At 44.7% G+C, this 14,259-nt stretch overlaps 1 protein-coding gene across 1 annotated transcript in view; it reads right to left on the reverse strand.

Annotated features, from left to right (window-relative positions):
• Window positions 1-2,350: 2,350 nt before the first annotated feature.
• The window catches only part of kctd16b (potassium channel tetramerization domain containing 16b), a gene marked incomplete at both ends in the record, with an annotated part of 51,993 nt that continues 40,084 nt past the window's right edge, over window positions 2,351-14,259 (reverse strand). Inside the window, one exon of the mRNA XM_080845377.1 lies at window positions 2,351-2,883. Within this exon, the coding sequence (XP_080701503.1) occupies window positions 2,351-2,883 (533 nt within the window). The remainder of the gene's footprint in view (window positions 2,884-14,259) is intronic.

Raw genomic sequence — 14,259 nt, forward strand, 5'->3', positions numbered from 1 at the left:
CAAACTCATATTATAACTTGTAATGTAATCTTTACTTTTTATTATTTTAATATATTTTTTTAGGGGGCCTGCTTACCACCAATATTTGCCCAAGTGGCTATGGCTGATTTAGCCTACTTTGGATTTATGCTATTATTAGTTAATTTTTTTAACATAATGTCCTCTAAAGCAAAGCACAGAGCATTGTTGGTTTGTCTGTTTGTTTGTTTGTTTGTTTGTTCTACGTGTGTTTGTGTCAAATACAGTACCTTAATCTGTGGGGGGTCCACTTCTAGCAGTGAGTGGTATGAGTACGTAAGCAGTAAGTATGCGAACAACACTGTGCAACAACAATCTTTAACATTGAAATACAAGCCAGCCAGCTGAACCAGTTCCTTGGAGGCATCATGGTCTCATTAAAGAGTCTGATCACCTATATCGATCAGCCTTCATCAACATCAGCTGGAATGTCATTGGCTTTGTGAATTAGCCTGGTCGATACCCACAGGACTTCTACCGTCAATATCTACTGACCTCAGAGAGGCGAGCCAAGGCTAGGTGACGCCACTTGTCAAGGTGTGTCCTTCATTTCTCGACAGCAGCAGTGGGTTGTGTGCTTGAGTCGCGTGGTGTGAACAAAATACAGGTGGAGTAGCCGGTACTGGTAAGAGTACCATGCTAGTGTGGGGGTTTTGTGTGTGTGTTGCTAAATGTGTGTGAGGGTGAGTGTTGGTGTGCATGTGATTGTGTGTGTGTGTGTGTGTACGTGTGTGTGTGTGTGTGTGTGTGTGTGTGTCTGTGTAGGTTTGAATGTGAGTGTATGAGTGTCTATGTGCATACAAATCTCAGAATAAAGTCACAAACCAACAGCAGGTACCCTTTCCAGCAGTAAACATGAGTCGTGGACAACCGCTACTCTAAACCAAAGCCTTGTGTCACATTTAACCTTTACCCTCTTCAAGCAAAACCCACCATGCATTTCCCCTTCAGAATATCAATTTTTTTTTTCAATCAATATCACAAAGTACTAAAGGTATTACATTTCAGCCTGTTATGTAAACCCCTCTCCACGATGAAGCCAAATGCCTTGGGGACCTTTGCACTGTTGTCGATGTGCCCCTTGGCTATGGCCAGCCAATGGAGCCTGTAAAATTGGAGGGGGAGGAAAAATGAGTCTCCTGTGCTTCTGGTAGCATTGAAATCCAAGTGTCTGTGCTCAGGCTGCTGGGCCAAGGCTGGGGGTATTTTTAGAAGGAGCGGAGAGGGAAAGGAATGAATTATTTATCACTCTGATGCACGTTTATCTCCGACCTCGATGCCACCCGGAACGCAGCCACAAACATGATGGGGTCAGAATGTAGCAGTGTGTACGCAGTGTGTATGTGTGTAACGCAATCTCAATCTCTCCAATTTTCTCAACCTTTCCCCCGCTCTCATACACACACACACAGCAGCGATGCGCAGGCTTGAACCGAAATGAGGGGGTGCTCACAGACACCCGCAGTTACGAGTAAAACAAAGATAATTTTAAATGATATTCAGGTCATTTGCGGGTGGGTCGGTTAAAATATTTTTGGGGGAGATTAGTCAAATATCGCCTAAAGAGTAAAATCTACATTAAATACTTTACAAAAACAAAATTAGCTGAATGAATCCAAGCGCAAGAAGGTGCAGTTTAGGCCACACATTCGGGAGAGTAAAACAAAAAAACACAGAAATATAAAGAGTGAAGTATTTGGGGACTTGAAGGTCATCAGTGCTAGAGATGCCTAATGATAAGTAGCCCAGTAAAACATGGCAGACATTGTTACATGCATTGCCAACGTAGGACATCTATTTCATAATCTCCCTACACAATACCTGTAGGCTAAACTGCCTTATAGTCGAATTTCCTTGTCAAATTCAAGAGAATGCTTAGTGTTTATCTGCATTTATGTAGAGAATGCACCAGGCAGGCTGGAAAAGTTTGTTTGTGAGTTGACCTGCGCATCACTGGCACACACACACACACACACAAGAGAGACACACATGCACATGCACACACACACACACACACACACACATTTGTGCTCATGAGTGCCATCGCAACATCAACAACATCAATGGTAACAACAGAAAAAACCTAAAAAACAACAAATGCCTCTCCTCCTCCCAACTGCACAACCACCTCATGATAAAAGTACACCTGTTCATCAGGGAGAAGAGTGTTTTCTCCAACAACCTTCCCATGACCGCACATTGGGACGAAGACATTCTGGGGCAGTAGTAATGCTTACGCAACATACATACGTACACACACACACATACAGTACGGTCTAAGTGCTCGCGAGTTAAATATTCTTTCATTTTCTTTTTCAATTTTCATATCTTCTTACTCATCTTCGTATTTGCGCAGCAGGTCGGCCTGCCACATGTACTTCCTCTCCGGGAACCTCTCGGGGATCTTGATCTTGTGGAAGTCTTTGATGCACTTCCCCAGCTCCTCCTGGATGGTCATCTTGGCCTCCTTGGCCGGCCGTTTCTTGCTGGTGCTGGTGTCGCGCGAGCTGGCCGTCAGCGTGCGCAGCAGGTCGCTCTTGCGCCGCTGCTCTGACTGCTGCAGCGTAGCCACCGGCCCCTTCTTGTGCGGTCGGTCCAGCGTCTGCACGTGGTGGTGCGGGTGAGGGTGTCGGTGCTGGGGCGGCGGCCCCTGCTGTATGGGTGGCGGGCCACCTCTGCCTCCGCTCCCACCCCGGCTCACTGGCCCGCAGATGACGGTGCCCTGCGGCGAGCTGGCCTCCGATTGGCTCCCGGAACTGGAGGTGGTGAGATCGTTGAAGTCGGTGCCACTCTCACCCTCCCCGTCCCTCTTGCGATCCTTGCAGCAGCAGTCGCACAGAGGGGAGGACCACCGGGAAAGGCCACCTGGAAGACAGAGAGAGACGGAGGGAAGAGAGAGAGAGAGAGATCAGAAGAGGGAATGTGGGTTGATGAGGGAGAGAAGCAGAGATTAAAGAGAGAATGAGATTGATAGAGAAAGACGGATGTAGATGAGAGAATGACAGGAATGAAGGATCACAGCACAGACAAGAGAAAGAGATTAGAAGGAGTGAATGAGAGTGTCAGTGAGAGAGTGTACAGTGTGTGTGCAGTTGTGTCTGTGTGTGCTGCTTCCAGAGATAGAGAGAAAGGGAAGGAGAGAGAGAAAATAAAATAATGAGGCTCAAGAGAGCTTTGGCAAACACAGGTGTTGCAGCTCAAAGTGAATGTATGATACAGCTCCGGAAATGTCAGCATATCCAAAACAAGTCCTTTCTTTCCTTAACAAACCATAAACAATATCAAAATAAAAAGCATACTGAATCAATTTCCACTTAACAGAAAAATAACTGGATAGTATGTCATATTATAAAAAGAGGCACTGCACATATCTACACTGAAAGGAATTAAACATTCTTATACATTCACTGTTACTCTGTGGTAAATAACAACAGAGGAACCTTCTATTTTGTGAAAAACAAACTCATAAGTCCTTGTCTGGTCAACTCTACTCTCCTCTTACCCTTAGCAGTATGTAATTGTCTTACTTTTGTTCATTTGCATTTCATTATGCAAATGTATTTGTGTATGTCTGATTTAGCTTGCAGAGCAACTGTCCTTCTTTCTCTCTGCCTATTAGTCCCAGTCGGAGGCACTTAGTACTAATTACATGCATTTGTGGGTAATTGCAAGGTTCTCACTATGTATTTGGCTAAGACCTGTTGCTAAGAAACTCTGTGAACTTGACTGAGAGTGAATCCACCGACTAAAGATGTAAATGGTTTGGAAAAACTTCAGCCAGGAAGCGCGACAGCAACTTTAGATTTCATGGAACATAAGCCAAAGACCTTGTCTCATTCTTAAAGCACACAGTAAGATCTATCTACCTAAGAATAGAGGAACCCCACACTTAATAGCAGACACGCAGCATAGGCTAAAATAATGGAAAAATAGATTCACTCATGAACAGCTTTGCTGAAAGCTGAAAAAAACACACCCAGTCTCCACTCATCCATTTATAGCAGAAGTAAAACTCTCCACCAGCCCCCAAATCAATAATTAATTATATCTTATTAGCCATACTTATCCCGTTCATAACTCCTCAAAGGATGTTGTTTTGATTTGCTAACACTAAAGAGTCTCTCTGGCTATTGATTAAAAGGGCTTGCTGGAGGCCCAGCCTCCACTCCCTGATACACAGGAGGTTATTACATCCCTCAGGGGAGGCTTTCTCCATTAGCAGCATTTCCCAGTGCTTTACCCCCTTGTTTACTACACCGCTTACCAAGTCTCACAGATGGTTACCTGGGCCAGATTAAGATCCAGGGAATGGAAGGCTGTACAGTTCAGATGTATGGGGAGTGGTGCAGCTGAGTGTCTGGATGCATTAGCAGCTCTGCGTTGAGCTGAGCTAGACATAACACTGACACTCTACTGTACATTACTGTCTTAATGAAGCATACAGCTTGTATTCCATGTGACGTGTGTCCTCTATTCATGATTTTATTTATTTATTCATTTCTTTCTTTTACTGACTTTATTATTTAGTTTGTTGGTCATTTATATTGACGCTTCTCATTTTCAAAAGACTGCGGATATAAATCATGAAACACGTTGATTGGTACGTCCACTCCACTGTCTGCACTGTACAACTTAAGCCAGAGAATGCCAAGAGGAAAAAAAAACATAAACCTCTTCACCTCTTCTCTGGTCCTGGAGTTTATTCATTTTTCATCACAGAGTCATCTATAATTAAACAAGGATACTGTTGAATTTATCACACGATCAGGGGTAGGAGCGCTACAGCAAAGCATCCTCTGAAAAGGCTGCTATAAGATTTTGGACAGGCCGCTTGACTTGCCAGCCTCACTTATACCCTGTCTTGTCTTTACTTACTCGCCCACTGTTCGTTCCACACGCAGACAAGCCAGGGCTGTTGGATAATTTACTAAACTGGCCCTGAGCAGCCGGCCAGATGGCGGAAAAGGGCTAGCCGACACAATGTCTGGCAAATCAATTAAGATACTCAAAACTAATGACTGACGATCCTCAACGTAAGGGGTGCAAATGATATGTTCTAGCAGACTGGTGTTTGTCTGAATGATAAGTAGGACAGACAAACTGGAGGATCTGCTCATCTCAGGCTTCTTCAGACAGCTGTTCTAACATCTCCTTAGAGGTCTTCGGTGAGGAGAACCGGAACCAGCTGCTTTTGGTGCATGCCACAGAAGTCTCTGGAATACATTTGTGTCACTCACTCACAAAAGAGACCTTTGATCGATGAGCCGCCGCTCCCTAATTGGTGTTTTGAAATATGGGCCCTGACTCGACAACAGCTAAATTTGCTGGTAGCCAATTTTCCTGTCTAAATAAAATTAACAGGAAGGCACCCTGAGCTGGCCTGACAAACACGTTCGTCGTGCAGGAAGTTCTCAGTGAGGTAAAGTAAGAAATGGTCAGGCATGTTCTTTCCCCAGTCAGGTTAAATGGCCTGTCTTATTGATTTCCGCTCTGTGAAAATGCGTCATGATGGCATCACACACTTTCCTAAGAGGACAGGACAAGCATGTCGCCGCAGTGTGGTTTGTTCAAATGCGGCTTGTGGAGGCAGCTGTCACATGCACTGAAGGGGCTTCTGACAACAGCGGGGAGAAATAATATTGCCTGGCTACGCAGGTATGGAGGGAGAACTTTGTCATTTTGATGGAATTTCCACAGCACAAGACACTGCCACTGGCGGAGATGCGTGTGGCACATGTTGGCAGGTTTTTTCATTACCATTGGAGCTAAGGGAAAACCACCCGTCCCACTGAATTCTTTTCCTTCATTATTTTACATTTCCTTAAATGTTTCAAAACGTTTGTTTTCTTCTTAGTTTTAGTTTACAATAATGACCCTGACTCACACAGAGACAGACACGCACCCACACGCACACACACTGAACAGGTGCAAACACATGCCTCCTGGTGCTGCCTTAAAATAGACAGACAGCTATTTCATTCTTCCAGGTGTTATATTTCCCATTAGGAAAGGAGCCCCCCCCCACCCCCCGTCCCCGTCCCTCTTTCTTTGGTCCCCAAGGCATGGCTGTGGGATGTTGGTTATAATGGCTGTGATGGATCCACTTACATCAGGAATCTCTGCATTGATAATTGCATGGCTTCTCCCTGAGGCCAAGGGCATTATGTGTATGGAGGCTGTACATCCCAGATCACTACAGGGATATCCATGCACACTTATCACAAACTGCTCGCAGGCTAGGGCTCCTCTTTGAGTGTTTATGTGTGTGTGTGTGTTTGTGTTTTTTGTGTGTGTGTGTGTGTGTGTCGTCTTGAGTGTGGCTGCGATGTGCCTATGCATGTGCACACGGTGAACATATGCAGTGTGTGTGTTTGCGTGTTTGTTCAGGCTTGTTGTCATTTAGTAATCTCTCCAATGATCTGCAAGCCGTTTGACAGGCTTGTGATAGCCTGAACTAAATGTGGAAGTGACCCTCTTCCCCCCCTCTGGCCTAAAACAATGAGAACGTTCTAAGACAATCTGACAGACAACTTTTATAATGAGAGCCAATGATCTGCCAACAGGCAAATTCAATCACATCTCATGTGCCAGCCAATCAAAGTGTCCTACATTGTGGCATCAACCAAGCTCAGTCTCTATTTCTGCAATAGACACATTTTTAGCTAAAGGGAAAATGACGATGATGAAATGACATGATACAAGAGAACTGTGTCACATGACCAAAGTCTAATGCTGGCTTAAATGCATTTATGATCTGTTTCTCTGATGGACAAAAGAGCGATGCTCTCCCCTTACTCTCCAGGTGTCCTTACTCTTCATACCTAACTGAGCCGATCAGTAGCACCCTTGATCAGCTGAGCACACCTATTTCAGCCACTTAGCGTAGCTGCACTGGTCAGCACAGGTTGGACCCGGTGATGGAGTCTTCGGGCTTCAGCTCTAGGGTGCTTAGTCTACTGTATTAATTAGATTGAATGACAATGAAGCCGATTACACACGCATGCCGCTATTGTACCCCGTTATGATAGAAGCCTTACAATTCCACTAATGTCAATCAGGTGTGCTTGCAGAAGAGTTAGACAGAGGATTTTCAAAGCCGGAGGGGTGGGAGGGTGGGGGGGGGGGGGGGGGGGGGGGGGGGGCGAAGAGAGCTAGACTGACATGCGCTGCTGTAGATCAGCAGTGGCCACCTGGGATCCTCTGGGCTTTTCCCTCTAACCTTCCTCAAACACACCTGTTGGAGGCCACCCAGGCGCCAGGCGGAATCTGATCAGCAGAATCAGGTGTGTTTGCTCAGGGCTGAGACTTAATCATTTGCTGCAACACTAGCACGATTGGCACCACTGGCATTTGGCTGTGGCTCTCCATGTTTGCTTCTGGATGATTCCTCTATCCTTTTTCGAAATGCCAGAATAATAATCCTCTGCAGTATGCAGTAGTGTGTAGGTGTGTGCGTGTGCGCGCGCCTGTTTGTGTGTGTGTGTGTGTGTGTGTGTGCGCGTGTATGTGCGTGTGTGTGTACACGTGTATGTGCATGTGTGTGTGTGTTACCTGCTGCTGGTACATCTAATGGAGGCGGCTGTCACTGTTAGTTTAGCCAGAGGCACATACCTGGGATGCTCATTTCATTTACCCAGTGTTCTTTCAGTCCCCACCTTTTTCTTGTTTCCCCTACAAGTGTACTCTTCAGTGTGTGTGTGTGTGTGTGTGTGTGTGTGTGTGTGTGTGTGTGTGTGCGGATGGCTCTGTCTGAGCACTGTCAGTCTGGCTGCCATGCTCGGGAGATAATGTCACGCTCAGCACACACATACTGAAAGTGCTCTGACACACACCTAGCAACACACAGCCACCAACAAACACAAGCATACACTCACCTACACACAAGTCCATCTTCATCCCTCAAACGTGTCAGTGACTGAGTGCCCTGGCCTTGCTGACAGATGCTGTCCTTCTGTCGGCACCCTTGCCTGATGTCACTCTCCTCAAACGTCACACACACACACACACACACATACTCCCCAGTTATTTGTATGTCACCAACGCTTCACCCCGATCATCCATCTCCTGACCACTCCAACCTTATCAATACATCACCTGCCTCCGGGGAGGCCTGTGGGAGTGTGCGGACAATCACCCCAGAGATTGATTTCTGTCATAAAGCGACGGGACGCAATGAGGCTGCTCTGCCAAGATGGACAAGCCACACGCAGCAAAAGCAAATACGCTTTCCTCATTGTCATTTGTCTTCTTCTTATGGCTACTGACCTGGCCTGCACTGACACAAGGGGTTTTAACAAGCACGGACACTCGACACACACACACACACACACACACAAACACACACACCAGACACAGACAACACACACACACACACCAGACACACGCACACACACACCAGAAACACACACACACACCAGAAACACACACACACACACACCAGAAACACACACACACACACACACACCAGCCATTCACCTAGAAAGACACAGTTCATAGAGCTAAATCTACTGGCAATGACTGTAGAATAACACTTAAATGGATATTCATTCCTAGCATATAGCTAGTAAAAATAAATGTTCCTGTCAAACAGCTCTTTATTTCAAATGATAGAGAAAGAGAACATGACACAATAAAGTGGCCAGCCTGAAAGAGACGTTCATGGCGATATGGCCCTGCAGAGAAATTAATATTGAAATGCTGAATTTGAATAAATTGGCAGTCGGGTGGGAGAATATTAGCATGCATGTTGGTGGTGTTTAGTGACAGGCCTGTTGTTACATTTTCCTCACCATCTGTGCCCTCTTTAGGAGAACTGGTACGGTTTTCACTGCCTGCAGTTTTCAGGCTGTGTGCTAGCAGTAGTGTACTGAAGTTTGCAGAGGTTGTAGGATGTTCCAGTTCCTTATGGAATGTTATACATTGTTTGCCTTCAAAGTGTGCTTGCCAAATATTTCAGAGAACAGAGAAAAAAAAATACAGATACTGAAATGCAGCTATCTTGCTTAACACACAGGCTATACTGTATTTGCCTGTCTGAAGATGGAGGAAATATGTGAGCATTCTCAGTCTGACAAGTGGCATAGCCACCGCTCCAAATGAAGTATTGACACAACAGTAATTAACAGTCAAGAATCTGCTGACTGGCGACCGGCGCATCATGTACTCATCTTGAGGCGATCCTGTTGACAGATGAGCGGAGTGGTCATGTTGATTTGCATTCCTTATTTCTGCTGCATCATCCTTTGCAGCGTTACCCTCCTTCCATCTTCACTTCCCACCCTTCTTCACACCACTCATCCCCCCCACTCCAACCGTTTGACCTCTGTCACGGCAACAATCAAATCTCACGCTTCACCATCCAACTGCGCATATCATATCAAGCCCAGCTGCGGCTCAGCTCCTGTGGGCCGCCGGGATAAAAAGCTGCTCTTTGGTTTCAGACCAGGCACAATTCATCACTAGGAAAATGAATGTGATCACATGCAAAGTTCAGAGGATTCAGTCGATTACCCAAAGATTCTGATAGCAAATTCACTCAGCAGACGGGTGGCCCATCTCGGAAGAAGGCCGCACTTATGGATTCAGAGCCACCACTGACGATTTTTTCATTTAACAGGCACTCCTACCGAAACAGACACGCTTAAAGGGAATGCAAACTGCAGTCCAGCCCATGTGAGTCAAGACCCAATCTCTCTTTTGGATCTGGAGACCAAACGCAGCCAGTAGAAAACAACAAGAAAATGCCTACATTTGTGTTAGGTTCACAAGATCATGCATGCTGCACACATACTAAACACATGACTATAAATAAACGGCTCAACAGAGCTTAAAACCAAAGCTTCTGAGGCAATGAGTCTCCCTTCCAACTTGATCTGTTCCCCTGGCGAGGTGAATTAAAACACAGGGAGGCCAGCAGTAATTACTAATAAATGACTCGTTGTTCACAAGACAGGAGTCTGAAATGTAATGGTGGATGAGGATGAATTGCACTGATAGCTCCTGTATGTCTTCATTAAAGGTCCTGTCTGGAAAGGGGTGATGTGAGTCTATTTTTAAAAATGAGAGGGTGTTTCGCTTTGCTCCTCTGTCATTTATATATGGAGTGCAAAGATGTTACAGAGTGACCCATAGCTATGCAAGCCAAAAAGCGGGTCGCCTGGGGGGGATTAAATGCACAAATGAGGTTCTTTTGGGTTTTTTGTCAATAACCTGAAGCCTGACATCATGTGTGTGTGTGTTGCAAAGGCTTGGTAGACAGTCAAAGCATGAGTGTATGAAAGTGCCTGTCGCTTCGCTCACACTTCCCTCATTAGGGGTTTGTCTGGCACTTCATGCCAAGAGACCAGATTGGCCTGTGAGATTTAGTGAGAGCTCCAGCCTTGGTTTATAGAGTTTGTTTAGTTTATATCTATTGAACTGTGGTGGTATTCACAACTATGATAGACCTCCACCAGAATAATCAGTTAAAATGAAGCATCACACCTGGAAACCCTTGTCACTGCTGAACCAAAGAGCTTCATTCTTCAGGTCAATACAGGTCGATACAAGACAGCTCCTCTCGGCCCATGCACCATGAACCTACTGATTTTCGCTGGTCTGCCACGAACCTTCATTTTCAAGAAGACAGACAATAAAAGGGTCTTAATGGTCTACAAGTGCAACATAATATACAATCCTCATAGCAGCACCTGTGCATCCCGCAAGAGGTGATCAGGGTCCTACAGGGATTCGCCCCCCACGTATTGAACTCATTCAATGGAGTTATTCAGAAGGGTGGCATCTGAATCATCCTCTTTGGAATCAACTGACTCACAGCTGTACTTGAGAGCAGTGACACACAATAGTGTGTTGCCCCTGAAACTCTTAATTAGACTTCACAGAATTACCATGGCCAGCTTCTTAGTAAAAAAAAAAAAAAAGAAAAAAGAAAGATAGGACCATGCTTTGTAATTTTTACAATTTTCATAGTCTGGTTGATTAGACTTAACTGAAACGGGGGACGTCAGCCAGATTCTCTGGAGGTTCATCTAACTCATGTGAAGTCACTGGAGCAACAGGATCCAACAGCAGTGCAGCCTGCAGCTCCATTAGGGTGGCCTGATAAGGCTCTCGTCAAGGAACAAAATCCTGAGAAAATGCGGTGCCAGCTGTGGATGGTGTCACAAAAACTGCCATGTCATCCTATAAAGGCAAAACAAGCTTCGCCTACTCAAGCTGTAAAATACTTCTTAAAAAGTAACTTATGTTACTTCTTCATTTCCTGTTGTCTAGCCTCATCTTGGTCCTGTGGGACATGAAGTAGGCCTACACTTTTCAAACTATATTATGAGGTATGAAGGGCATTATTACAAAGTATAACATTATAAATGCATGATGATTTCATATCATTCAATGAATCTTATTTATAGTAATGCTGAGAGCTGTATGGTAAGTAGGTGCAAAACACTGCCTGACATCAAGGCCTGTCGCAATTCAAGTGAAACAAATAATAAAGCTACACAGCCTTATTGGGTGCACAACCACAGGCAGTGGAACAGTTAAGAATACAGAAGAAAGTAGAAGAAAGGTCTCCTAAAAGCGTAGCAGACCAGACGTACAGTGGACAAAGTGCCTAAAAAAACAAGACTGCTTCCAACACCCTAGGCAACCTGTTCAGTATTGTAGGGTTTGAGGCCCCCTGTGCCCTGAAACGCCCTCTTCACAAACCCAAATAGGGAATACCATCGTAAATAACCACAGCCCTCAGAATGCAATCACCTACAGCCAGATATGAAAAAACTGCTAAACAAAGCCAATCCTGACTGACCTCACTACCAACCCGGGATTGACACTGTGATTTACTGAAACACAATTTGAAGATAACCTTGCAGATTAAACACAGAAAAGCAGGCGTCCCATTCGATCAGATCTTTCTTATTTCATTTCTATAATCAGGTCCCCGTCTCCTCCTAGTTCAAATGTTTCCAGTTGAGTAAAGTTGTGATTGTGAAGCCAACCTGAATGTGAAAAATACAGGTGAGTGCATTAAGTGGTGAAATGGTGACAAATGGTAACTGGTGAAATAGCAGCCTAGTAACGGAGGAAAAGTCAACTTAAGTGGTATTAAGGAACTAGTTAAAATAAAGATTTTTTTAAGATTGATGATAATGTCACGTTGCTATTTTCTAATCTTACTAACTACTGTTTTATATAGTAAGCTAGCTAACATTTATTGGCATACGTTGATCTTAGCTAGCCAGGTATTTAAGCTAAAAAATGTCCTGGCTGCAGTATAAAATCTGAAAACTCAGGGGTCTGCTCCCAACATATTGCTGAACAGAACAGGCAAGGACACAAGGGAGAGAGAAGAGGGGAGCGGAGGAGCAGACAGCAGATCTGTCAGGGAAGAAGATGGAGAGAAGGGGAGGAAAGTGAATGTGCACTTCAGTGAACTTCAGTGAATCTTAAATGGGGCAGCCCATTTTGCATATTTATATACTGCATTTTAATTTTGTTTCAGGAAGATGATTATCAGGAGATAGTCGCACAACAACAAAGCTAGGGAAGAAGAAGAGCACAGGTTTGTTTGTGTTATCTGTGTTTTCGGCTGGAGAAAGATGCAGGAAGCGAGACTGAGCCAGAGAATGCAAGAGAGGGTAAAAACTAGAGGAAAATCAGGAGAGCAAACCCAGAAGTTGGAGGAATGAGATGAAAAAAGTGCTTATGACTTATTGAGTTTTCCTGCTGTGTATCTTTCGGAAGCTACCCAGACCAAAAATGTAGGTTACACTTGTTTTGCTGTGAGGTGCTTCGATGGGGGGTAAGCATGATATGCCTCAAACAAGCCAAGTTATTTTTTGTTCTCTTTACATTTTTTTGTTTGATGATTTTGTTGTCGAATCTCCAGATAAACTAGCCTGACGTTGTCAAACTCATAATTCTAGTCAGAATATGAGTCTGATACTGCTCCATTGGGCTGTGAGTATGGGGCGTGTTTCAACCGAACCAGGAAAAAAAATGCCTCTTCGCTCAATTGGATAGACCTACAACCAATCAGCCAATCGGCTCTCCAGCGGCAGCCATGTCTGTTGAAAACAAATTCAACCCAAGCGCTCTTTGGTGACATGGTTGATTATGTTACTGTTGATCATCTGTCCATCATCGTATAAAGCCCGCCCTGACAATTCGATTGGTACAAACAGCTCTGTTTGGGCATAGTTTCTCCCCAATGGAGCAATGCCAGACCCAACTTCCCGACTCAAATGTTCTGGGCGGGGCTAAAGATTTTCAGTGCCCCTCACTGGTGAGGCCAGGGAGAACTGCCCTTATTTCTTCAGATCCGAATAGCACCCCACCCCTAACTACACAGCAAACGAAGGATACCCAGGAGGAAACAGAATGCATACAGCTATATCTTACCTGCTAATTTCAAAGATACTGCCAGTCTCTGGATACTACAGAGCTTAAGGTCATTTCAGTGTAATGATGTATTTATATTTTGATTACAGTCTTGCAGTCTCTGCACTTCATTGTAAACCTTTATGATGCAGTGGACTGTTGAGTGAAACCACATATGAGAGTGATCTGTACATTCAGAAAGTTATCTCTTGTCCTACATTATTTCCTGGCTATTTAATCAGTTACATGTGTTGCATTTAGTTACATAAACAGTAAAATGGTTCATTATTCCTAAAGTGCTCTATACTGTCTGTTGTGAATTTACCTTCAGCTGCCAAGCCTCCTTTCTTTCTCTCTCTCTCTCCCCTTTCTCTTGCTCTCTCTCTCTCTCTCTCTGTCTCTCTCTCTCTCTCTCTCTCTCTGAGAAAACCGTATAGGGTGAAAGTGTTGATGCTGCATTCATTTCAGCCCCTTAGTGACAGATGAAGAAGACTGATAAAGGATGTGGTTCTGGTGGCGCTCCAGCAGAATTGAGTTCTTTGCTCTCCCCAACTACCTTGCCTCTAAAATGTGTTCCGCATTGATCCGCAAGGACTCAACAAGAAAGCGATTTCTGAATAAATGAAGAAATCTTTATAAAACGCTGAAGGTAATATTTTTAAGAGGCAGGAGGCTTGTGCTCAGCGCTTGAGTGGATCAATATGTTGCTTGAGGACTGAATCCCCTCCCCTTGTCTCTGCACCTCCCCGGCATTGTCAGATCTGTGCTGCAAGATTGTTATCACAGAGGGTATATGAAGGAGCGAGCCATTCTAACGCCCATCTCGCTGCATCAATCACTGCCCTGAGAGGACAACATTACTGC

The sequence above is a fragment of the Sprattus sprattus genome (assembly GCF_963457725.1).
Source record: "Sprattus sprattus genome assembly, chromosome: 1".
Lineage (NCBI taxonomy): Eukaryota > Metazoa > Chordata > Actinopteri > Clupeiformes > Clupeidae > Sprattus > Sprattus sprattus.